This window comes from Zosterops lateralis (assembly GCF_965231275.1).
Source record: "Zosterops lateralis genome assembly, chromosome: 3".
In the NCBI taxonomy this organism is placed as follows: Eukaryota; Metazoa; Chordata; class Aves; order Passeriformes; family Zosteropidae; genus Zosterops; species Zosterops lateralis.
The window spans coordinates 23,767,081-23,792,543 of NC_139764.1; the positions used below are offsets into that span (position 1 = coordinate 23,767,081).

A 25,463-nucleotide genomic window follows, 5' to 3' on the forward strand; every position below is an offset into this window, starting at 1 on the left:
CCAGAGACACCTGAGCCAAGAAACACCTTTCCAAGAGGAAGATCACAGACATTGAGATCACATGCCTGAAAGAAGGTAGAATTTTTTCCAACTGAAGAGATATTTGCCAAGAAATGATTCAAAGCCTACCCACCCAAGGCGGCAAACCCCACATTTGGATGCACAGTCAGGGTTGCTGCCATCTGCTGTTTTCATTTGGAATGGAAAATTTCAAATTACTTTTTTCCCCCTACCACATTTTTTTCAATTTTTAAATGCAGTTGTATAAGAAAGATTGGAGGGAGAGCTTTCTTTTTCACAATCCTTGATTTTCAAATGCTAATTTAATAACTTGACATGAGAAATTTTCCTTTAATTTAGTTTTGCTGTGTATTTCAGGGCTGGGTTTGGGGGGGTTTTGTTCTGGTTGTTGTTGTTGTGTTTTTTTTTTGGTTTTTTTTTTTTTTTTTTTTTTTTTTTTTTTTTTTTTTTTGTTTTTTTGTTTTTTTGTTTTTTTTTCCACATGAATTCCAATTTAGGATAAAGGAAAGGGTTGTCCACATCTACAGAAAAGCAAAGAAAGCAGATTAATAGGGGAAATAATGTATTCATTTGGGTGTATTATATACTTCCTATGATTAAATTTTAATTGGATGACTTGCATAAATGGAATGTAAATTTGTCTACAGCACAGCATGGGTTTGGTCCTTTAAAAGCTAAAGATCAACTGCTGATGTCATTAATTAGGAACTATAATTAGTAACTGTAGGGTAGGTAACGGAAATGAAAACAAATGTGCTTCATTAACTGTTCTTCAGGCACAGGTAAATATGAGTTCATTCACTGCGCACTGCACGCCTGAGACAGCCTTATTAGGAATAAAGTAATAATCTACTGCCTTTGACTACAGAATAACTAACTCCCCTGGTTACATTTGTTAGGGATCCATGAGCAGGAATGACAGTGCAAGGCAGGTTTGAAGTTTCCTCTTTGAGCCTTTACAATTTTGACCCACAGAAAAATCAATTATCACTGCCCCTATGAGCCTGAATGACCTTGGAGGTCTTCTCAAAGCAAGAGATATTAAGATGAATGGTTTTGATGACCATCAGGAAGCCAATATTAGAATTTTATTTTCTTGATTGATTGTGATGATACAAATATTATTAATTCACAAAGACACAACCAGTTGCCTCATCCGACTTTGCAAGTGATACATCATTTCTGTATGACCCATCTGAATGCTGTGTGCCCCTGAGCCTGGCAGAAGCTCCTTGCTAGAGCTACATCTTCTCCTGGGGCAGGAAAGTAAATGTCTGATAGTGCAGATAGGAAAATACCAACTACCAAAAGCTCAGTTGTCATTGCTGGTATGCAGAGAGCAGCCTTGCCCTTATCTGAGTTATCTATAGACAGCTATTATTGCGAAATTAGTATTTTTTGAATGACAAGAGAGTTTCTTTCCACTTTATTTCAGTGTAGCCTATGCTGACCTGTTTTTGTCTTCACTCTCCAGCCTCTCTTACACTAACACCCTTATTGGTGCTCTCAGCCTGTAGAACTGGGGATCATCACTGCGCTGCTCACTGAATTGGGGTGCTAACGTCATCCTTTCTAAAGGAAAGCATCACACACCTGCCCTGCTGGCCAATAACCAGGCAATAGGAGGGTTGTCACAGCTTAAAAAGGTAGAAATGGAAATGGGAAAGAATCCTGAGCTCCCAGAGGGGACAAGGCCAAACATAAATCTATTGCTGAGTATGGCACAGCTGAAAGACAATAAAACATTCCTTAAACTGGGCAGAACAACAGGACAAAAGAAAAACAAAACCTCCTAAACCACGTCTGTTCATTTTTATTATGGGGTGGGCTGCAGCCTGCCAGCCTGTTTTAAAATCAACACTTCACAGCAAGAAACTACACAGCAATGTATCACTTCTCTGCAGGCACTTCCTTCCCCTGACAAATGGTTCAGGCACAGTAATAGCTTAACCAGAACCGCACCGAGGGGCGACCAGCATGGAGGGAGGAGGATCTATAGCAAATAAATCTGTATTTATTTACAGACACATACACAGGCACACAGCTTATTGTGCAGAGCAGCTTCTTCTTGAGGAAAATGATCTGTATAAAATGCAAAGCTACGGGAGATGTTTTAACACTCAGGGGGAAAAAAAAAATAAATTCCACATGTTACGCTAATTTATTCGGTCCCCAAGGGGGATCTCCATAAACTTCTCAGTCGAAAAATCAGCTCCTCTTCCAGCAGTTTTACTAGTTAGCACTCCTTGTTAACATCACTAACCTGCTAGCATTACATTTTCTTAATTTTTCTAAGAAAGGAGAACAGAAAAGAGATTGTTTGAGAGCTCATCATATTGCTCCTGAGTACAAGCTGAAGCACATTTTTTTCCTGAGGCAGAGAATAAACTGCACCCTAATGTAAATGGCTGATACAAAGCCAATACACCAATTTATGCCTCAGCTGAATCCTTAACTTAGCACTTATGTAAGACATTAGACTTTTATAGCACTTGGACCAAGGTAGGAATTCATGAGGAGCTCACTAATTTGAGAAAACAACTTGAGTGTGCTTTTCAGTATGACAAACCAGACCACTTATCCAATTAGGGAGAGATGAAGGAAGATAAATTCTATTTTGCCAGCTTTCTGAAACGTTTTTCAGATTTCTTTATTTAATACAAGCTCAATACAAAACTGTAGAATAAAATTTTTAAGCTGCTCTCTAGTTAAAATGCTAAGCCTTTCCCCTCATGAGTAAAGAAAGTTATTGTGCATGCAGGGTTTTAACTATCTCTGCTCAAATTCTGCCAATTTTTAAATGCTTAGGAATCACACTGAATCTGCTCGTTCCCCACCAGGGCTGGTAAATGAATTAGAACCAGAGCTCTGCTATTTTTCTCTTACTCAGTAGTCACATTTGTAGGAGACTATTATTTTTTAAACACATTAACGTAATGATGGGAAATTAAGCATAAGCTAACAGAGATCTGTGGGTTCTACACCTGAACCAAAATGCACATTTAATGGGGACCCCGGGAAAAGATGCAGTCCTTGCCAAACTGTCATTAATGACTTGGAACTGAAATTTTGGGATAATCAACATGAAGAAGCAACCTGTAAGCTGGATTTTTCAAGATATGGATGCTTAGCACATCCTCAAAATTAAACCATGTCTATTGAGTCTCCATCATGGAGACTCTCACAAATCATTACTATCTTTTAAAAATTTGGGGCTTTTTTTGACTGACAGTAAATTGTATTCATGCTATGAAATTAAGACATCTCTGAACATTTGGAAACAACTTTGCACACTGTGATGAAAATCTATTTGCAATAAAATGAAAAACTAAATGTGCAGTAGTGAAACAAAGATCAGCTGTCTATAGCTGCAAAAGTCAACCTCTATGAGATTTTATGTTAATCAGCATAGAAGTAGGACTATAGAAATAAGACTATGATCCATCCTTCTACTACTACAAAAAATCCCTCTACCTAAAGAGTACTTAGCCACTGGAAAGCTTTTGGCAAACTCTAATATTTTTGTTTTGGAGGACAATTTTTGTTCTTACTTTTTAAGACAATGGGGGAAGACCAGGAGATGCTTGGGCATGTGTTAAAATCAGACCTCTAGGAATACTTTATAAAAACTGCAGGAAGCACATACACAGCAATATCAAAAGGACTTGGCTTCTAAAATGAATTCTACAGGAGCAGCTTGGTGTCTTTAACAAAATGAATGAGGATAGACAGAGCAGTTAATTCATCCTCATTTTAAAAATCCTAGGTAATATTTTTGTTAAACACATAATTAGAAGCCTTAATGGAAGTTCTCTTAATTCTCCTCAAGTTCCTGACAAGACTCTTAGTGTCTTCCAGCCCATTCAGTGTTACAGGTGCTGATTCATGTCCCTGGGTAATTCAGAGTGCTGCTTATTGGGGGAGACAAAATCCCAGCTCAGAAAGAAAACCTTCAGAGACTCTGTGATGAAGGTAAGAGAAGTAACCTCTGTAAATCAGAAAAAAGTAATTTAATTTTTCTCTAGGTCAGGCATCAAATCTTTTTACTTACATCAGTGACTCCTGGGTATTGAGACTCACTTGGGAGAATTAACAATATTCCATGCCTTATGGCAAGCCAACACAGTTGTTCGCAAAGTTGATCTTCAAAACAAGGCATCATAAAGAATCCACCTATTTGCAGAGGACAACATCTCAAATGAGCATGGGGAGAAATCTTACACTGATTACACCACAAATAGCACCACCTCTTCTTTTCCTAGGTCTGCAGGTAGAACAGGAGAGAAGCAGAATCAGACTTCAGGCTTTCTGACTGCTTGTTGCCATCTGGGCTTTTGCTTCTCACCCTGAAGAGGTGCACCAGAAAAACAGCAGGAGGGAGAAGATGAGTCCTGTGGGAAATGCATTTCTCCTTTCAAACAGTAAGATGAAATGGCTCAGGTTCAGACTCCTAACTTGATGTACAAGAATCTCAGGAATTTCATTCTCAGTTGTTAATATTTTTTATGTTTCCTCAGTGGAAAAATGCTTAAATGTAATTTACATTCAAGCCACCAAAAGGTTATAAACAATTCCCAGGCTGAAGGCTGCCAAACTATGTCAATTCAAAAACCCACCAAGACAAACACAGGTATTCTTGCAAGAATTACTGCTCACAATCCTGTAGTCCGAGGAAAATGTACCAGAGAAATGAAACAATGGGGAAAAACCAGCTTATTTCCTTCAAGGGCTATGTAAATATCTGTGGAATGTGTGTAGCCTTCACTGTGTATTTCAGGGTGACCTCCTTCTGGGCTTTGCATTTTCCAGAACTTCCCTCTGGTTAAGGGTGAGACTCGGTGTGTATGTCCAGGTCCCCAGCTAGGCTCTGTCAGCCTTGCCTGCTGCAGTCAGCAACACCAAACTGATTTAGTGCAGCTGAGGCACTGGCTCATTGCTCACCAGCTATTCTGAGAAGCAGAGCTCAGGCTTTGCCTGTCCCAGCATTGGTCCAGCTGCCTCCTGAACCAGTGGGAGTCACAAGGAGTCCAGCTGCAATGCAGGGAGAGAGCGACAGAATAGACTTTAGATCTCCCAAACTGTGAATCTGTCAAACTGATGTATGAGTCCTGCCCCGTGGTATCACATTTATCTTTCTCTATTTGCTATCTATATGTGCAATAAAACACTGGATGTTTAGCTGACTTGAAACTGAGATGGGATATTCCAAGTTTACTCCAATCTTGAATAGCATTATCTTTCCTTAGCATCAAAACATAAACTAGAGGGAGACAATAACTGAGCTTGTTAAAACTTTGTAACAACTCTCTGGGCCATGTTTTTGAATCACTGTCAACAAAGATACAGAAGTTAAACCTCTTAAAGCACTATACAATTCCTCCCTCCTGCAAGTCAAACATTACTACTATACTGGTGGTAAGAAATCACCTTTTCCTCAGGGTTTGCACCTGGAACAGTCACACCGTTAATCAGTTTACAGCTATGCTAAAGAATTTGCCAGTACCTGCCTGAAACCAACACAAATAAGAGTATTTTTTTCTGTAAGTTCTTCCACTCATCAGCCAACTAAAATTGTTCAAGATTACATACACATGGCCATATATGTGTTTGGTTTTTTTTTTTTTTTTTTTTTTTTTTTTTTTTTTTTTTTTTTTTCCTGAAGTTCTGCTTGTGTATTATCTATATTGCAATTACATCTGTTGTGTACACCACAAAAACAATCAAGAAATAAATTAATGCTTCAGTCAAAACCCCATGTAAACTCACATGGCATACAGAACTTGGCTTAGAGTGAAGAATTTAACATAAGAATTTAAAAGTTGGAGTTTGGCACATTTTGTTAGGTTCTGCACAATGTTTGCTCTTCAGAAATTCCTATATCAAGTCCCATCGAAGTAAACTTCCTTCCCAAATGTCTCAGTTTTGCTCAGCTCCTTAACTCTGCAGCTTTACTTTTAAAACACTGGAACCAAATCTTGGGCTTTCAGCAGTACTCCAGCACCATACTCATGGTCAATATAAGATTGTGGAGAACTGGTTTTCTTTGCGACTCTTTAACCTTTTTTGTACACTTCCATGCCAGCTCGGCACAACCCAGCTGAACAAAGGTATTCATTCAAGCTCCTAACCAATTTCAGTAGGGATTAAACATCTAGACAAGGATCTATGATGCCATATTTCCTTCTGAACCTCAGTCTACAAAAAGGAGGCAACACTTACAAACGTAAGAATGTTCCCAATACCTCACTCTTGGATGTATCTGAAGGATGGTTTTGAAGTGCTGAAGAAGGCAGCTGGGCTTGCTTTTTGTTTGGTTGGGGTTTTTTGTTTAACAAAACAGCACACCTGAAGTACACAAGTCCCACCTGAAGAATTTGCATAAGGCTCTGTCTCAGGGAAAGGGACTTTTTTTTTCTGAAGAAAATTGTGCACAGGTTCTGCATTCCCAGGGCACTTTTCCTTTCCTAGCTTGAGGAGATTTCTCTCTGTGTACTCCCAATGCTCTGAGCATCTTGGAAACCTGCCCTGAGGCAAGCAATAAACGGGGGTGGGGAGGGAGGGGGCGAGATAGGACTGGAGCTGCAGTGCCTGGCTCTTCATGCTTTTGTTTGTAAAATGAAATATTTTAAAGGGAATTTTGACTGGGCTATAGTGACTGCGGGGCTCATTTCTCATACCTAAAAGTAGCCTATATAGAACCATTCTACAGCATCCTCCAAGTGCAGGTAGGAACCGCAATACCTGGTAGTAACTGAGACCAGACCTTATAGGGGCTAATGGTGCCTAATCCATCGCTTACATGGCATCTCTTTTTGACAAGACTACAGGATGTATGGTGGTGGATTATTAACGTAGCTGGCAGGCAGCTGCACTCAAATTCATTGCTGCGGCAGCTGTTCACTAAAATTTGCTGGAAAATCCAGTGCAGATTAGGTTTTGATGAACAATTTCAAGGCGCTTTTCTCTAATGCGAGCCAGCAGAAACCTCCCGGGTTTAGTGAATGCCGCAGATGAGCGAGATAACGATGCTTTTGCCTAAAGCGGATGGAAAGCGCTGGGAAACGTGGATTCTCCCAGCAGGTCTGGCTGCTCTCCGCCTTCTCCCCAGTCCTGTTCGACAACATCCCAGCCTGTCATTAGAGGGCCCGGCTGGAAATACCGGGGAATCGCTGGTGAGGCAATTCCCCACGCCTCTGTGCCATTAGAGCGCATTACAGGGAAACACTGATAGCAAAACAGGATGTTGCGATGGGCACCGGGCTTTTCCTGACCGAGGACAAAGTGCGTCACGAAACTCGATGATGTCGCTTTAACATACGAAATCGCCTTGGCTGGGCGAGCAGACAGCGTGCGGCAGGGCTGGCCTGAACTCCTGGTCCTGCTTTCTCTTTTTCCCAGGTATCAAGCTGGAAAGTTACAGGAGGCGGTCAGGAACGGCGGGAGTGATGGTTTATACCCAGCTGTGAGAAAAGCGAGGGCACAGCAGTGACAGCTCCTCTCCTTTAACATCACTGAGGACACAGTGAGCACGAACCAACGTTGAGATTCACCCAAGACGTGTATTGATTGCTGGGGTGATTACATTAACTCTCCCAGTTAACCCCCCGGATAGCCCAGGCTTTTGAAGGCAAACCGAGGCGCTGCTCCCGCCCGACCCACGCCTCAGAAGGCGCTCTGGCCCCGGGGCTGCCGCTGCCCGTCCTGTCCCGTCCCATCCCGTCCCATCCCCTCTCGGGCACGGGTGCAGCCGTGGCGGAGCCCGGCCCGGGGCTGTGGGAGGCCGCAGGGGAAGCGGCGGCTGCCAGGGCGGGCGGAGTCGGAAGCACGACAGCACGGGGCGCTGGGGCGGCGCTGCCGGCGGGGGCGGGAGCGGCACTGGCACTGAGCTCGCCGCCGTGCTGGGGTCGCGGCGCAGGGACGAGCCGGGCAGCGCCGGCCCCGCAGCAGCAGCAGCAGCAGCAGCGGCAGCGCCAGAAGCAGCGGCGGCGGCAGCAGGAGGAGGAGGAGGAGGAGCAGCCGGAGCCGCCTCCCCCGGCGAGCGCGGGGAGCCGCAGCCCCGGGAGGCGCCGCAGCCGCTGCCCCGGGCGGCTTTGGAGCGCCGGGCTGCCTTGCCTTGCCTTGCCTGCCGCCCCGCGGGTGAATGAACCTGCCCCGGGCCGCCGCTCCGGCAGCAGCCTCCCCCCGCGCAAGATGGACGGTTTCGCCGGGAGTTTGGGTGAGTGGGGACGGGACGGGGCCCGGGGCGCACCTGCGGCCGGCGGGATGCGGAGCCGCGGCTGGGGCTGCCCGGGCCGGCCAACACCGCCCGCGGCAGGAGGGGAGGGGAGGGGAGGGCAGGGGATGCCAGCGCGAAATCTGCTCAGCTTCAAACCATCTGTTGCGAGAGCTCCGGCTGCACTTGCCTTCTTTGTTCTTTCCTCTCGCCGCGGGTTTGCGCTTCCCCAGAGCTGGTCGCTCGGCTTGGGGCTGATGGTTTGGCTTAGGTCGTTTGGGGGCATTTTTAATGTTATTTGGTTTTTTGCCTGTCGGTTTTGCCGCGGGGCGGGCGGGACGCCGCCGGTCGGTGCCGCACCGGGAGCTCTGCCCTGTCCCGGCTCCGGGGGGAGCGCAGCACCCCTGGAAAGTTGGGAACGGGGATGGTACCGGGACAGCCGGAGCCTTCCCGCCGCCCCAGCATCTCCCCGTGCCCCAGGAGCCCCCCTGTGCCGGGCCGGCAGGTTCCTCTGCCCCAGCCCCATAGAGAATATTTACTGCTCCTTTCTGCGGCCAGAAAACTGGGAGCCTGCGGGAAACTCTCACCGGTTTCTCTAAGCAGAAATGTCGCTCCAGCCCAATTTTTGACTCGTTTAGGGGGACAGATTGCCAGGTTTTGCTGATTACAAGTGTGAACTGAGCAGTATCCGAATATAAGAGTTGTAAACCGTGCAAGTTTCCATTTCTGCAGGTTGTAGGAGCACTGGCTTTGCAGGGCTGCCTACCTGCTGCTCTCACCGCCTGCAGCGCTGGTGCCTCTATTGCAGACATCCCGTGCTCAAACTCGCTCCATCTTTTCTACAATAATAAATCCGTGCCTCTTAAAAATAAGATTAATTTATTTTTTTACGTCACTCCCGTAAAATCTGTAGTAACGGCGAATAGTTCTCAATTTTCTGGAAAAGTTGACTCATTTGAACGCTTCTGAGTTGTGATCCTAACCTTTCAGGTTTTTGAAATGTCAGCTTGCAGCATTTTGGGCAGCTCTCCAAGGCAAACTGGTGCACCAGAATTAACAGTGTGCTTTGGTGGTTTGGCCCTTTGCCAGGTGCACTGTCCTTGCTCAAGTGACTGCCTTGGCCATTTTAGATCTGGCCATCGGAAAGGGACACACGGGGGGACTGCGCGGGTTCTGTTCCCACTTTTCCCATTGTGCCTGTGGGTGACACATGCAAATGTGCCCTGGTTAATATTTATGAGCCTCTTAGCCCAGCAGAAGAGCTGATCACCATATCAAAGCGCACCGATTGCGCTTTTAACTCCTGCCCTGTTGCTCCCGTGAGGTCGATATTTAGAAATAACTCGGTTTTTTTGTTGGAAGTAGGAAAAAACCTCGATGATGATGGAATAATAAAGCTTTGCTTTCTTGTGTAGAGGTTCAGTTGTGCTGGAGCCATGGTGGGCTCACTGGGGCATCCCCTGTGTCTGATTAAGGGGCAGCTCCATCTGGACCTTTAATTTGTTTCACTCTTTATTCAGGAAGGTGCTGTGATTCTGTGCGAATTTAATGAAGATTAAGCTCAGCTCAACCTTTTAAAATGTGTATTATGATATTCACTGCCAGTTGGCCTTTGATTTTGCTTTTGTGGCAGTCACTGATGTGCAGAGCTTTTCTGGGCTTGGGCTGAGAGAAGGGCATTCCCAGAATCTTTTGCTTTGAAGTATGAAACTTTACGTGACTTTTTTTTGTTTTCAGGTTTGAATCATGCTGCTTAGACCTCTTCTGTATTTATAATCACTTGTTGGCTGTTCTAGCTGCTAATGAGCACATAGTGTTAGCAAAGATGTGTGAATTGTTCTGAGACTTTTTTTTTTTTAAACATCTCTAATTAAAATCTAATGGCTTGGATTTAATTAGCTGTCTGCTAAATGTCTTTTAGGAAGGCCATAAATTAATGTAATTTAGAATGAAAAGTAAAAATTAATTAAAATTATTGTTGGCAAAACTGCGCTGTCTATGTATGTGCATGCTCAACCAGTCAAGCAAGCTTATTAGAGAGCAAGTTGTCCTTTTAATGCCTCTTGTCATTATCTGGAAGGCAAAATGTTATTACAGATTGTGCCCTCTAGCACAGGCAGAAATACCTTCTTGCATGTCTCTTGCAGTTGAAAATACTTTACGCAGCTGTTTTCTTTTGGCTTCCACGTTGAAATTTTTATGAGAATAAACACATGAAAGAAACCATTTTATATGTAATTTAGAAAATTGTTCTGGTTATTGGCTTAGTAAGTGCTTATGTAGCACTCTACTTATGAATATACAATTTCTGTATACAGTAAAAAAATTCTATATGTTATGAGTTAACTTGCACAGTTGAAATAGGTATTGATTATTTTGATAAAGCACTGAGTTATTTCCCATTTGCTGTGACTTCAGTACCTTTAGAGTATCACAGTGGTAATCGAATCCCATTTATTGTCTCAAGCAGGACAGTTGTATCTCACATTTGGCATTGCCAACACGAGGGTTGTCAGAGGGCTCGATGGATTCTGGCCATCTGCTTTTTCAGATGCATCCCTCGAAGTCAAAGAATGTGCTTCTGAATGGGAACAAGAAGTCTGTGACTTGGCCTGGGCTCCTGCCTTGTGCCCTGGCTGAGACAGGAGCACAGCATGGGTGTCTGGCTGTGGTGCTGCCAACTTCCCCTGCCTCTCAGGGTCCTCATCAAAACAGATATGCAGCAGGGCAGAGAAAGCTCTGCTGATTCTGCCAAAGGAGTCCAGCAGGGAGTTCTGGCAAAAGGAAAAAAGAAAAAAAAAGAAAAAAAAAAAGAAAAAAAAAAAAAAAAAAAAAAAAAAAAAAGGCAACTGATAAAAGCCCATGTAGGAAGCAGTGCAGCTAAGGCTGTCCATAAGTGTTGTCCTGTTTTCATCCCTTGCTCCTGTTTGTTCTGCACTGCTGCCCTGCATCTCTTCCCCTCTCCCGCTGGTGCCTGTGAGCCCCGGCTGAGCTGGTTCAGACATGCCCATCACAGGCTGCAGGAGTGCACAAGACTGACAGTTTTGCCAATAATGATTTTTGATTTTTAGGTATAATCAGGGGTTATATGACTTTACTGCCTTGCTGCTCGCCCCTGCTGTTGTGGTGGGTTTCTGCCTGAACTGGCTTGTTGGGGAGTAGGAGCAGCCTGTCAGGTGGTGGGAGGGAAGCAGTGGGAGCCTTCAGCTGAGGGTAGGTGGGACCAGGTGGCGCTGTCAGCTCTGAGAGGGACTTTGCTGGGTCGTGTCTGAGGTGTGAGGTCTGCTAGATTTAGTTTTAGGAAGAGGCAGCTGTGACAGGCTGCCAGGGGCTGGTGAGGAGTGAGTGCTCTTTGCTGGACAGTTTTCCATTGCTTTGAGCAGCTGCATTGTTTTCCCTTCTGAGGAAGCTTCTGCTAATTGAACTCTGTAACAATAACTCGTGGTAAACAAAGATATGGAAACATTAATCAGATTATATTAAAAAAACCCATAAATCACTACAACCTTTTCCAGGATTGTACACTAGTGTGTGGTAACAATGTGGAAGAAAGCATTTCAAAAGGACTCTCTCCATTATTGAGGTCTGTTGCAGAGTAGTAACTCATAAAAAAATGGAGAAGTCTCAACTTCTGATTTTAAACCATAGTTTCTGTGCAGCTGTGCAGGATGCCCTGGAGGTTAGAAGGAGTCCTTCTGAAGGATTCTCTGTGGTTCAAAATATTTTCACAGAGAAATTAAAATCACTCTTGTGATGAAGTCTCAAGCGAGCAGAATAATTCAGGATTTTTTTCAAAGATTCTTTGAGCCGGTGTGTTTTATTTTCAGAGAACTAGAAAGTAAAGGAGAGCTGAAATTACTAAGTGGAGACCAAAGCTTTGGAGACATAACAAAAAAGGTTATTTTTTATAATTTTGTGTAGTATTGTGTAGTATCTACATTTTGTTCTGTTTCTGTGTATATTGCTAAACTGCAGTTTATATGCTAACTGCTTACTGGGAGGCTGACAGGGAGGTAAGTTCATATCCTTTTGCCCCATTTCTTTTCCTGGGCACTGTGCAGAAGCTGTCTGTGTCAGGTCAGCTCTGGGGCAGTGTTATGAGTATGTGCTGCTCCTCAGCCCAGCCCTGGAGGAACCAGCAGTGTCTGTGGAACCTGTGCCTTTGTTAAAACCCAGTAAGGCTTCTCCAAAGCCCCCAGTCTGGGGGGGCAGAGCTCTGCAGGGCTCAGGCAGAGAGGATCTTGTGGTCGGTGGTGCAGTGAGCCTGGAAAGCGTGTGTGCACGATGATTCATCTCTGGCTGGGCTCACTACCGAGAAAAATGAGTGTGTGGGGTATTTGTCATTTATTTGGGCTAGGATATTAAGTTTTATCGTTGCCCGTCTAGACTGCAGAAGTGGCCGTGGTGCTGCAATGCAATTGCTCATAGCAACAGCGAGCTCAGCCTAATTCACAGGGCTCTGCTCCTGGGATTGCTGTGTGCTATTGTCACTCTGCTGGTCTTCTTAAAAATAAAAAACTTTGGCAGGACATCATTCTCCCCTGCCTGGGAAGGATGGCCTTGGCTGGTGCCAGGGGAGATTAGACTCCAGCAGCAAGGAGGGAACAGGCTGTTTGCTTTAGAAACTCGGTGGTGGTGGCTCACCTTTTGCTAAAGAGGTCTTTAGTTCATGTGCAGTGGGGAGGAACCCTTTGCTCTCTAGCCAGCTGAAAAGCAAAGGATTGTGTGTTAAAAAAACAATCCTATTTTTGCGCAGAGTAATTGGCAATATTTGCTCTCGTTGGAGTAGTATCTCAAACACAGGAGCCCGTTAGAACTCCCTCTCTTAGAATTTCTCTCTCCTTTAGAAAGGCTTTTAATGCTTGGGATGCTTAGAATAATTTCTAGCCTTACAGTGTGTTTTTCATATTCTTTAACTGAATTCCTCTGATATGGCAGTAGATTTATCTAACAGGATTGTCTCTTGTCTGAAAAAGCTGCTCTGAAAGGATTTTTTCCTTCTATGCTTTATATCATGAAATACATAAGAGGAGAAAGACTCAATCAAGAACAGTGTTTGTAGAAGTTCTTTGAAACAACATTTTGTTTTGTAAGCAGCATTATTATTATTAATTGTGTTGTTAGTACAGGGTGATCTGCATGTCACTCCTTGCTCTTCTGTTTCCCTTCTTGGTATGGTTTGTATCAATTACTGAGGTTTATTTTTCCCTTCTCTCTTTAAGTCCTTGCTAAACCTAATCCTTAATGAATGCAATCGTAAGGCCAAGAATGTTGTTCCTGTTTTACCCACACGTAATGGGAGGGGTGTTAGAGGATAATTAATTTTATAGCTCATGGCATGTATGATGACAGTGCAAGTCTCTCTGCTCTTGCTGGTGTGGAGCATTTCTAGTAGGGACATTCTTCTGTTTAGGAGGTGAAAATCACCTGATAAATAACTTTTTGTAAGCCTCACTAACTTCCTTTTCAAGAATTGTTTCTGCAGTTACTTATGAACTCATATGGAACCACTGCTCACCTCAGTTTTACTCTCTGTAAACAAGTGTAAACCTGGAGTTTAAAGAGGAATTACTTGTCTCTTTTTCTTCATCTGCCTGTTTAAATTGATGCATAATTCCAGTTTTCTGGACTTTTCTTTAATTGAATGCCGAAGGATGGACAATTGCACACCACATGGTAATGTGTAATTTTTTCTGAGAGCTTGAGTGCTCTTTGAGAAGTACACATGGGCATTCAGATTGCAAAAGCTTGTGTCCATGGAGCAGCCTGGACTCTGAACTGATCATTCAGTTAATGAAAGTGGATGGGCGGTGGTGATGGAAGAGTGGGATGTGGAGAGCAGCACCATCGTCATTAAAAATCTGAGTTTGTTGATAAATTTTGGAACATACAAAAAAGCTTTTTCTCTTCTCATTTTGCCTTTTTCTTTTCTTTTCTTCCTCCTTCCGGCTCCCTTTCTTATTTTTGTTTAGCTTTTTGTGCTCTATGGTGCAAACATTCATGCTACAATCCATCAGTGACTGCTACAATATTCTCAAGCTTTCTGCCCCAAGTCTTCTTACTGGGTTGCGTGAGCCAGGGTTTTTTAATTAGTTTTCTGATTGTTTTGCCTCTCAGTGGGTTGCCTCTTTTGCTATCCTCAATAGTTTCAGCTTAACTTGTTTACTAAATATAGCTGTGTTTTGTTGTTCTTTAACTGCTGGTTTCTTGATCCCTTTCCTGACTCTTTAATGGCTGCACTGCTCTGCTTTGCATGGCAGTGCTGTTGATAGGGAAGGACAGCTACCTTTTACCAAGTATTTGGAGAATGCAGTTTCTTTCTTTGGTTGGTGTGTTCACTGCCTTTCTGCCCCATCTAGTGATGCGGATTGCACGCTCTTGTAGCTTCTTAAACAAAATATTTTTTAATGCAAATCTCTCTTATTGTAGAAGTAGGCTTACCTTTTTTTTTTTTTTTAATACCTCTTCTTTCTGGAGCTGCTTGTACTTGTGAGTGACTCTTATGCATAATAGAAATGCAGTGTGAGGGACCAGAGCAGGAACAACAACTACACACTGTAAATGGATAAGATATATTTTGGATGTTATCTGTTCTGTACAATTACATGGAATTTGCAATGTATTAAATTGAGGAAACATACTCACTCTTGTCTGTCACCTGGTTCTCTCATTTTGCTGAAGCTCCACTCAAGGCTGTAAATGCAGTGTTCCAGCCTGGAGCTGGTTCCCATTTCTCTGGCCAGTTTTGAGCTTAAAAAATATGGCAAGGGGAGGCTGAAACCAGGCTGGTTTATGCTTGATTGTATTTTGGATTTGTGTAAACAGTCTTAATGCATCAAGCTAAATTGGCAGGCTTTCATAATCCTCTGGGAAAATTGGGAATTTGAAACCCAGCGGATAAATGAAAAAGAATGGTTCTAAGCCCCAGATTTGGCTCCCTAAAGGGATGCTGTAAATTAGCTAGATCTAGAAATGTGATTTAGTTCAAGTAAATGAAAATGCGCTTTCATGAGAACCTTATAATTTTAAAGACAAAAGAGTTGGATTTCTTTATTCTGAGTTGAGACACAAAAGCAAGAAAATGGCTGTTGACAAGAAATTTGTATTTGCTGTCCAAACAAAGAGGTAATGATTTCACCACTTTTTATGGTTTTTAATGAAATTATGACATAAGGGTACTAGAAATTGTTTTAAAATGCTTAAGTTCATTCAGTGGGTGAGGTAAGCAAGCCTGCACATGCATAACTAATTTAACAATCCCAAATATACGTAAGATGAATAGTAGAACTATTAGTTTCCCTACAGTTTACTATGTGTTACTTTTTTTCTCTTTTGAGAACAGAAGAAATATGATTTTACATCAGGGTTCAGACAAACTTTGTGCCCATCACTGTAGAAAAGACCAGCAGCAGGGTGGGCTCGAGGTTATTTCCGTCCCTCTTATTCTTGGTCACAAGGAGACCATGCCATGTTCTTAAGACATTTCCTGCTGTGTGTGCATTATATGGATCTTTCTTTCAGTAGAATTCAAGATTTGCATTGGCAAGGTGGCAGAGTAAGCATGGCAGAGTAAAGCCCAGTCTCACAGTTTTTGAGGAAGGATGTCACCTCCCCAGACTAATTTTTTTTTTTAAGTCTTTATTATATATCTTCCAGTAGTTCTGGCTTCTATAACTAATAGGCAAACTTTGGAGTGGCTTTGAATTGTAGATACAATTGTAGATATTGTCAACATTATCCTTCAGGTAGGGCACAACTCACCTAATCCCTTTCTAGGAGCATAGGTGTTGGAGACCCGACCACATGGAATGGAAGGAAAAGCACTGCCGTTAAAGATTTTCTTGCACATCTCTGGTTTGGTGAAATCACTCTTTGAATAGGAGCAATTCAGAGGTGACTGCTACACATCCATATGGGATTCTCTGGGAGCAGAGTCCGCTTCAGATATGTGAACATGCTTTGCAGCTGGTATGGCTTAGGAGTTGTTTGGATGCAATTTGATTAAATGGAATTTCAGAAAAGCATTTCTAAAAATGCTTTTTGGTATTTCCAAAGAGAAGTGTGTGGAAAGGAGGAACCTCCAGAGGTAAGAGCTATAAATTAAACTCTTTCAGCTGCAAGATCCAGAGACATGGCAATGCTTATGTCTGCGTAGTATCACTTAGCTTCTTTAAGCAAGAGCTCTAAGAAGAAGGTAATTACAACTTTGTTTAACTATGAAATTCTGCATTGAACTGCTATCCCCTCCTCTGCCATCGTGTGCTGTGCAAATGCCATCAGGGAGACCTGGCAGGAAATCAGTGGTTTGTGTGGCTGTGGTGCTTGCTTTCTGAATTCTAAATATGCCCATTAAAATCATGAGGCAAGAGGAACAATAACAGGCAGTACAAACTCTGTTCTGTTGTTTTTTTTAATATATAATTTTAATTTATTTCTTATATTCTTTCATAGGATAAGCGTGAAGCAGCATTGAGTCCATCTGCACATCTATTTTCTAAGCATTTAATGATGCCATTTTTCCATGAAAATTATATGGCATATTTAAGAAAGAAGACATGTTGGCAGTGCTGTTTCCAGATCTGGAATTTTTTTTTTTTTTTTGTATTTTCTATAATCTGTAACTGTAGTATTTTCTGAAAGATGATTGGAGGGATGAAGCGTTGGTTATAAACAAAGAGTTGAGTGATTTGAGATATTTTCAAAGGAGCTTTAAAAATAGAAATTGCTTCTCTGCCCCTTAAACATAGGGAAAAGTGGGTCTTAAACATAGTTGTAGAAAACAGTAAACAATTCAGATTCTTGTTCTTGCAGAACACTTTTTTTTTTGTCCCCTGAACACTTCATTGGGGTAATTAGTGGTTGGTTAGAAGTGATATTGCAGTATGGCACTATTCCTGTGCTGTTTGCTGGAATAACTAATCTGAATTGTTGGTACAAACTCTAAATAGGAAGAGACAACTGCTGGCCCCCAGGTGCTGTAGAGCTTTGGGTGGTGCATTTCCAAAGTCTATCCAGTGTATTAGGCAGTAATAGCATTACAACTGATACTCATTTTTATGATGCAATTGGAAAATTATCACAGTGTGGAGATAATTTCTTTGTGAGATTAACATCACGCCTCAAGCTTCTGTGTGCTAGCTGGTGTAGGTGCAAAGAAAACAGGTAGAAGCTGGCAGTCTTCAAATTTGTAAACTCTGAAGTTTAGAACCACCCCAGCCAAGAACTGAAAAGCAATCCCACTTCATGGTGTGGACTTCCATTTTTCATTTTTAGATGCCAAACCTTGAGATGTTAATAGTTGTTAGTTATTTAAACCTGGGAGAGATTCAAGCTATGGGCATCAGGTTGGTGGATATTACCAATATTTGATCTTAGTATGCTGCAGAATGATTTATTAGGGATTAAATGTCATGGTGTACACTAACAAATGAAGGAAATACTTGTTTAGAGGAATCTTACATTGCTTTTTCATTAGGATAATTTGCCACTGAGCTGGTGTGGTGTGGGACTCTAATCTGGCATCCTACTTTCTGAACTAGAGATAGGAGACCAGTTTTTCTTTATATCAAATCATCTGAGTTTTGAGCAGATTTTTGATCATTCGTTTTGTGTGTGTATGCCAGGCTTGTGGCTCTGCTACAGGAATGTTTGTATGTGTGTAAAGTACTCTACTTGTAGAAAAATATGAGGTTGGGAGAGCATTTAATTTGGCTTTTAGTAGCCAAATGTCGAATTCATCATCCACCTCAAACAAAGAATGTAAGTTGTTTACTACTGGATTAAGGTATTTGGAGCATTATTAGAGTGGAGATTTCACCTCATTTCCCTCTGTGCCCATCAGTTCAGTTACTGCCTAGCTAAATAATACAGGTTTGTGTGTAGAGATTCTTGCTAACATGCTTTTAATTATCTGCATTTACTTAATTATTATTTGCAGTAAAAATTGCAATTTCCTGCTCCTATAGCTGCAACATCTTTACCAGCAACAGGGCTCTAACTTCGCTGCTTGTTTTTTGTGAATGAATGGCAACATTTGCTGTTTGTTTTCTATAGATCACAAAGGGATGTTTTTTTCCCCAAAGCTGTAGATAAAATGACAGGGAATTGCAGGAAAGTGAAGGAGAATTGACAAGAAGGCTTGCATAGAGTATTTGCAGTCTAAATTGTATTTGTCAGTTTGTGCAGTTTTGTGTTTGATAAGATCACTTACATCTGCCTTTCAGCCTTTAATTGAAGTTAATTTAAACAGATAAAATTTTAATAGTCCTTATTTTAGTTTCCAGAACTAATTGGGAAATTTCCAGACTCTGGTGTCTGCATATATATATATATATTTAGTAACACACCCACTGACATCCCCCTACCCTCTCCCACAGTTTTATTTAAAGGATTCAAAGTCTGGCCACCCTTTCATTGAAGGAACTTTTTCAATATCAAATCCAAACCTGTCCTGATGCAATTTCCTGTGTTATATCCTTTGTTTCCTGGAAGACTGACCCCCACCTTATATATAACATATCTCTTATGTAGTGCAGCCCTATCTGGACTTTCTGTAAGTGTGATTAATGCACCATTTGGTTTCCTGTCAGTATAACTTGATTATCTTAGGCATTGCAGTATGTATTTTGGTTTTGAAAAACTTCAAGCTAACTTTGAAGTAGCTTTTTTTTTGTCTTTGCCATGTTGCTATTTATGGAGTCTTTTGCATACAGCGTATGGGTTAAAACTCAGAACAGCTTCAAAGTTAAACTAATTAGCAGGCAGAAAGAGATAGAAATCTTTACTAGAAAGAAGTGACTTGCCTAAAATGAACAAGAAGCTGCATTTTGGCAAACAGCTCTTCTGTATTATCATATGATCGTTAGATGTGCATTTTTAGAAGAAAAATGGGTAGGGTTGATGTCATCTAAGAGTTGCCTGTTGACTCTTAACTCCAGTTTTGTTCATCAGCTTTAATTACTCTGGGATGTTACCAACTCTTGAGTTGAAGTACTGGCTTAACAGCCTCGGGTGCTGGCTCCTGCCTTTGATCTGCATCTTGCTTTGTTGACAAACAGGGATGCAGAAACAGCCATTTCATAGTGATTTTCATCAGCCTCATCAGCTTTAATGTGTATGTGCTGCCATCTCCCCTTCTCTGTCGTGCACAGTTTGTGTTGTGCCCTGTGTTCTCCTCCAAGCTCCACGAAGAGCAGCTGCTTGGTGGCCTTGAGCCATGTGCTGCCCATGGGCACTGTCACACTGGGGAGCAGAGCCAGATCCCCCTGGGATTTGGGGTAACCCCTCTGGGGCAAGAACCTTGAGATGGAAACCATCTCTGCTTCTCTTTGCTGATTCCCCTGTAGATGTGGTCCTAAGTGATGTGCAGGCAAGCTGGGTGGTGTGACTGCAGAGACTTCCATGTGATTGGACAAAAATAGGAGTAATGATGATAATTACATTTCATGTGTAGTTTTGACTCTCTGTGAACAAGCAGTTTTGTAGCAGGAAAGGAAAATGTCTGCCCCTGGAAGGAAGGCCTCTGGTTGGAGACTGCAGGAGCCACCCTGGTGAGCCCTCTGGGGGGTTTCATGAGGACGCTGACAATCAAGCTCTGCAGCTGCTGGAGAGATGCTCTGCAGAGCAACTTGTGTTTCTTCCTCTTGTGTTAGACTGCTGTGACATGTGCTTCTCACTGTGAATAAGTACCTAGATTGTCCAATGCTATGTAACTTTGTAGAACCACTCATCCCCTCCCCAGTACCTCCGTGGATGCCTTGTTGTGATTGTTTGAGGTTTTTTTAAACTTTTATTCTGTGTGAAATATTATTTTCTGTTTTTCACTGAATGCCATTTGACTTCAAGCTTTTGCTGGAAAGCTCCTGAAGTGGTGTGTGACATGCTTGTCGTGTTCCCCATGCTTGCTATAGGCTACTTTGTCATGTCATCCTCTTTCTAATCTGTGCTCTCCTCAGATGCTGGCTCCTAGTGGTTTCAGTGTTACAGAAATGATTTTTGGTCTCTTGGAAACAGGTGTTAGAATAGGTTTTAATAATTTACCTCTGGTGCTACGTGAGCCATATGTAGTCTCGAAATGGAAAAGCTCAGTCACATTGGTGCTTTGATAACTTGATGTCTTTCTGGGACACTTCCAGGGATCTTGGAGCAGGAGGGTGCTGCTGCTGTGGCAATATACTGCCTGTTCAATCCAAGAAGGTTCTGCTCCTCAGTTCTCTTCTAACAAGAACCATCCTTCTTATTTAATAAGATAATGGCTGCCATATGGTTTTCTTCATTACCCTCTTCTCTTCTTCTAATTTTTCATGCGTGCTTATGTACTAAAAGCTTCAGGGGACCATCTTCCATGCTAGTAAAACACTGAAAGTAGGTAAGTTTCTGCTTGTGTAGAAATTTGTTAGAGCTACACTTTTTTAATATATAGCAAATAATCATAAAGGCATCTATTTTATTTTTTTATACTCTGAGATACATTCCACTTATTTGTTAATCATTATGGCTTTGATTGTTTTGTTTGACGTAACTCGTTTTCCCAAGGACTTTTATTGCGGCAATTACACATGTCCAACATGAAACTTAGAAGGAAGTGCAGCATCAGATCACTGGAGATTCTCTGCTGCTTTTATGGCTTTTATGTTTTGTGGTGTTAAAGTTAATGATTTCTCACTGTTTCATATGTGTAGTATATTGTGTCTGCTTTATTACTGAGAGTATTTTTTTGAACCCACATACGTCAATGTAATTAGTAGGAAACTTATCTTTGATTTTGTATTGAACACAGTTGTATTTAGGTGCTTTCTAGTACTGCCTCTTTTATTGATCTAGCACAAGCCTTTGTATCAGTCATATAGAGTAGTTATAACTACCAAGAGGTACTGCAGCTCTTCTGTTAGATATTGTGATCTTTTTATTGTGCGGTGTTCTGCTCTCATTTTGCATTTCACTTTTCTACTCCGTTTTGAGTAAGCTGTGTATCGAGCAGTTCATCTACTTTCTACCTACCTTAAAATCCCCTCAGTTTTAGTTTTGAGGCACTAATTTGTTATCCTTTAGTAGGTCAGTGTTCCTGTTTGTATAAAAACATTTCTCAAAGTGTCAGCAAAGCCAAACCAGATGGAGTCAAGCTCTGGTGGTGTTTTCACTGCATTCCCTGCTTGGAGGATGGACCATGCACTGTTGCCTTTGGGAGTGTGGTTTGCTCTGTGTGTGTAAGGGAAGAGCTGGACCCATCCCATGATTCAAACCATGTGGTACATGAAGCTGTGTTGGAGGACTGCAGAGGGCTGGTGAGAAACAGCTCTGGCAATGAGTGTGACTATTCTGTCTTGGGAAGCAAAATATTTTTTACTTACTTTGTTTGAGCCTGCTTTTATAACTCCTCTTCAGGTGAATACTGAGTACTGGCTGTATTTGAGGGCAGTAGGGTGAGGAAGACAAAAGGTGAACACTTGAAGCCCGTAAGATGGCTGGTGTAAAATGTTTATGATTAGCTGTGTGCCCATCAACATGATGATGAGAGTGTTTCTTCAGAAAATCAGCTAATTCCTGATCCAAGTTGCCAGGCTAGGTGTTTCATCACATGGTAACTCTCGTGTGGCCAAGGCGACAGCAGTAACTCTTCTTTAGTCATGTTGGGGAAACCCTGGAGTCTTTGTGAGGAGTTTTGAGATGCTGAGCGTTGTAGGCTCAGCTTTGCTCTCCCCAAGGAGCCCAGGGGCAGAGGGCTGCTCCAGTGCCACCTCTGCCTTTGGTTTTGGTGGGTCACTGTTAGTGGCTGTGTGGGAGGCTACCGGGAGGACCAATTTATCACTGTATCTCTGGAGGACGGAAGATGTGCGGAAGTGAGTGGGCAGATAGTGGTCTGAAAACTTGGTTTGGAAACTGTAAAGATAACACAGTGTAAAGAAATGAAAGGAGGTGCCTTGCTGGTGTGAGGTGCCCAGTATGGCCAGCCTGTGGTCCAGTTCGCCTTTGCAAAGAGGAACATCTATCTCTGTTGTGGAGCTCCTCTCTGCCAGCATGCTGGGGGCAGGTGGTTCACTGCACACCCCAGAGGTGAAAATATCTCTTTGGTGTGAGGCTGCAGGACAGATGCTGTGAGGGAGGAAAAACGTGGTGTGCTAGTAGAGCAGTTGAACATCCCAGCACTCTTCAATTCCCAGCAACTTTCTTCTCCCTCTACTGCTTTTCCTCCACTTCTTCCTGTCCTTCTGCCATTTTCAAAAAGGGTGTGTGAAAAGGCAGAATGGATTTTCCTTTTCAAATCCTTCTTAGAAAGCCTAATGTTACACATCCAACTATGTCATTATGTCCTCTCAAAAATCAAATATAAACAACAAACAGTTTTCTTAACCAAACCAACCCTGAACTTGAAATCAGGTAATGATATAATTATCCCATTTAATTATTTATTTGCCTTGCTGTCCTTATTAAGGCAGTAATTCATATGTTCCAGATGAGAAAATGTGTTTTAATTTTGTTTTATTGGTGCTGTATGCTAAATAAAAAAATAAGCCAGCCCAATTCCCTTAGAATGTATATTATATGGAAAAATGTATATTCCCTTAGAATGTAGGTTTTATGGAAATATCTGAAATTAAGGAGTCAATAATTTTAACTTAATACTTCATTTATAAGGCTTGATTTTGAGCTTCATATTCTAAAGCTAGTGTGTTGTGGAGCAGCTAATCATAGGAAAGGCAAATAAGTATCAGATTACAAAACTTTTCTACATTAAAAATATGACCATATGTGCCTCTGAATAATTCCAGATGGAAGGCTGCTGGTTTATAATTTGTTTTATATTACATTTCTTCAGAATTTACTTCTTTTTTTTTTTTTTTTTTTTTTTTTTTTTTTTTTTTTTTTTTGTGAACATAGGTTGTGAATACAGAGATATATTACAAGCAGAAAAAAAAAAAAGAGTGCAAAAAATAATTTATGCCAGCAAAGTTTTAGGTTGGACATTTGAAAAACTTCTTCACAGAAAGGGTTGTAGAGCATTGGAATAGGCTGCCCAGGGGAGTGGTGGAGTCACTGTCCTTGCAAGTGTTCAAAAAACAGTGGCACTTGAGGATGTGCTTAAATAGTTAATGTGGTGTTGGGTTGGGGGTCAGACTTGGTGATCTTAAAGATCATTTCCAACCTTAATGATTCAATTTTGCTTGCTAGGTGTGTATTTCCTATTCTCCAGCATTCTGGTTGGGTACTTGAGCGTCAGGTTTGGATTGGTCACACAGACTTTTTCATACACAATTATGTATTCCCTAAGTGATCCCATTTATAGTATAATTCTTTTTTAATATGTATTTTAAGAAGCATATTCAGATGCTTATTGAGGGAGTTCCCAGAGTGAATGTGAAACTTTTGAAATAAAAAGGGAAAAACTTGAGAAAGCTACAAACCTCTAAAAACACGCAAAAAAATTAATAAATTATAATAAAAGTGATTTTGCAACCTTGACTCTGCTGACAGCAGTGAAGCATGGAACTCCTTTTGGAAGAAACATACCCTTGAGAGCTTGTCAACTTATTCTCTTTCATGGGACCACTTTTAAAATAGCCTTGTGTTAAAAAAAAGAGCCTTAGAAATAAGCATAAGCTTGGTTCATCTTGTCAAAGGCAGTGGTTAAATATTTTGTCTCAGTAATTGCAGCTGCACTTTCATGGTAAGGTGAGAAAAATTTTAGGTTATAGTTAGTGAAGTTGTAACTGTTCCTGTATGGGAGGTCACTTGGGGCTCCCTCACTTCAGGAGTGGGTTGTAGTAATCCTCTTACCCTCCTGCCCTGGGCAACTTGATCATTCTTGATCCCCACGTGAAGGGCCTGGATTGTGTTTCTGGTCCTTATTAGTCCTTGCTTGCTTACTCTTTATGATAGAGCACTATCAAGTTCATTCAGGATTATTTAAATTCTTACCGTTTGTGTTTATAAATAAAGTTTTCCTTGTGTCTTTTTATTTACTAATTTCTCACACAGTTTTAGCAGTATTTTATTAGTCACTATTGTAGGAAATAATAACTATCTTTGTTAATAGATTCTTTATGTTTAATTTCACTCAAAACATCACATAGGGACCATGTACAGTTTTATTAATAACACAGATGATGAGCTTGGCATAAAAAGTGCCTGTTCCAAGTTGCTTTTTCATCTGTATCCTCCTTGCTTTTATTTGTTTATTTCCCCACAATTATATTTCAGGGCTTTAAGAAAGGCTATGTACTGTATTTATTTAATGACAGAGGAAAGTGTGGGGTTAAGTTTTGGCCATGACAATCACAAAGTCAGACTATCTGGAAAACTTATTTCCATGTCTGGAAACTTTATCCTTCTTTTACTACTTCTTGGGTCTAAATATTGATTAAATTACTGATTATTCAGGAGTCATGTGAAATACAAAATGCTTCAGAGCCTCGTGGTTTTTAAGCCTTTAGAAGCTTGCCACAATGCCTTTCAATGGGCCATATAATTAAAGAGCCTCATGACTTTCATTTTGCAGAATGGGGGTTTTCTTTGTGTAATGGTGGCAAGGTGAGTTCTTTGGCATGTACTTTTTACAATAAGTGTAAATGGGCATATTTTTTAAAAAAATATGATCAATTTCAATGATGTTACAAGTATTTGCAGCTTAAGAGAAATCATATTGATTTCTCAAAAAGCATCATCTTTGTTGAAAAATGCGATTTGAGTGAAATAGTTCCTGGAGTACAGAACCTCCTGTACGGTGCTATTTCTGAAATACTGCTAGGAAAAAGGCCAGGATTAGAAGGGGAGCAAAATTTAGCAGTATGGAGGACTGGGATTGCTGATGGTAAGCTTTTTCTCATGCTTGTACCATTTTTATGCAGGAGTCTTTTAAAGAGGGATATTGTGATGTTTCTCCTAGGCTCAAATACTTCTGTGGTCGTCTTTATCTGTGGTTTAGATGTTTTTTGGTTCAAATTTTGGACTTTTAAGATTTTATCGTTTTTCTGTGAAACCTTTGCCCTGGTCCTTTAGCATTTTAGATAAAGCCCGTCCTTTATGGCTAGAAATTCCCATTATCTGGCTCATTTCTCACACAGGGTAAGTTTAAGCATATTCACAAACCCTTGTGTATAAAGAGGAGGGTGTTTCCTTGCAGTTGTTTTGAGAAAACAGGGGAATGAAGGAGCTTTTGCAATATCCAGCTTGTTTGCTCAGTTGCTGTTATAACAACCCCCTCAGGACTGCTGCTTTGTAAATGACACCCTAC

At 41.6% G+C, this 25,463-nt stretch overlaps 1 protein-coding gene across 2 annotated transcripts in view; it reads left to right on the top strand.

The window, feature by feature from the left end:
* Positions 1-7,345: 7,345 nt before the first annotated feature.
* Positions 7,346-25,463, top strand: part of EML4 (EMAP like 4) — a 147,117-nt gene continuing 128,999 nt past the window's right edge. The window contains exon 1 of one of the 2 annotated variants that reach the window (XM_083856238.1): positions 7,346-7,419. Coding sequence is in view for 1 of the 2 variants with exons in the window: in XM_083856237.1 (XP_083712363.1) it covers positions 8,212-8,236 (25 nt within the window). In the remaining variant the exon portion in view is untranslated. Of the gene's footprint in view, positions 7,420-8,134; positions 8,237-25,463 lie in introns of those variants that run through there. The other variant, XM_083856237.1, reaches the window with a different exon arrangement.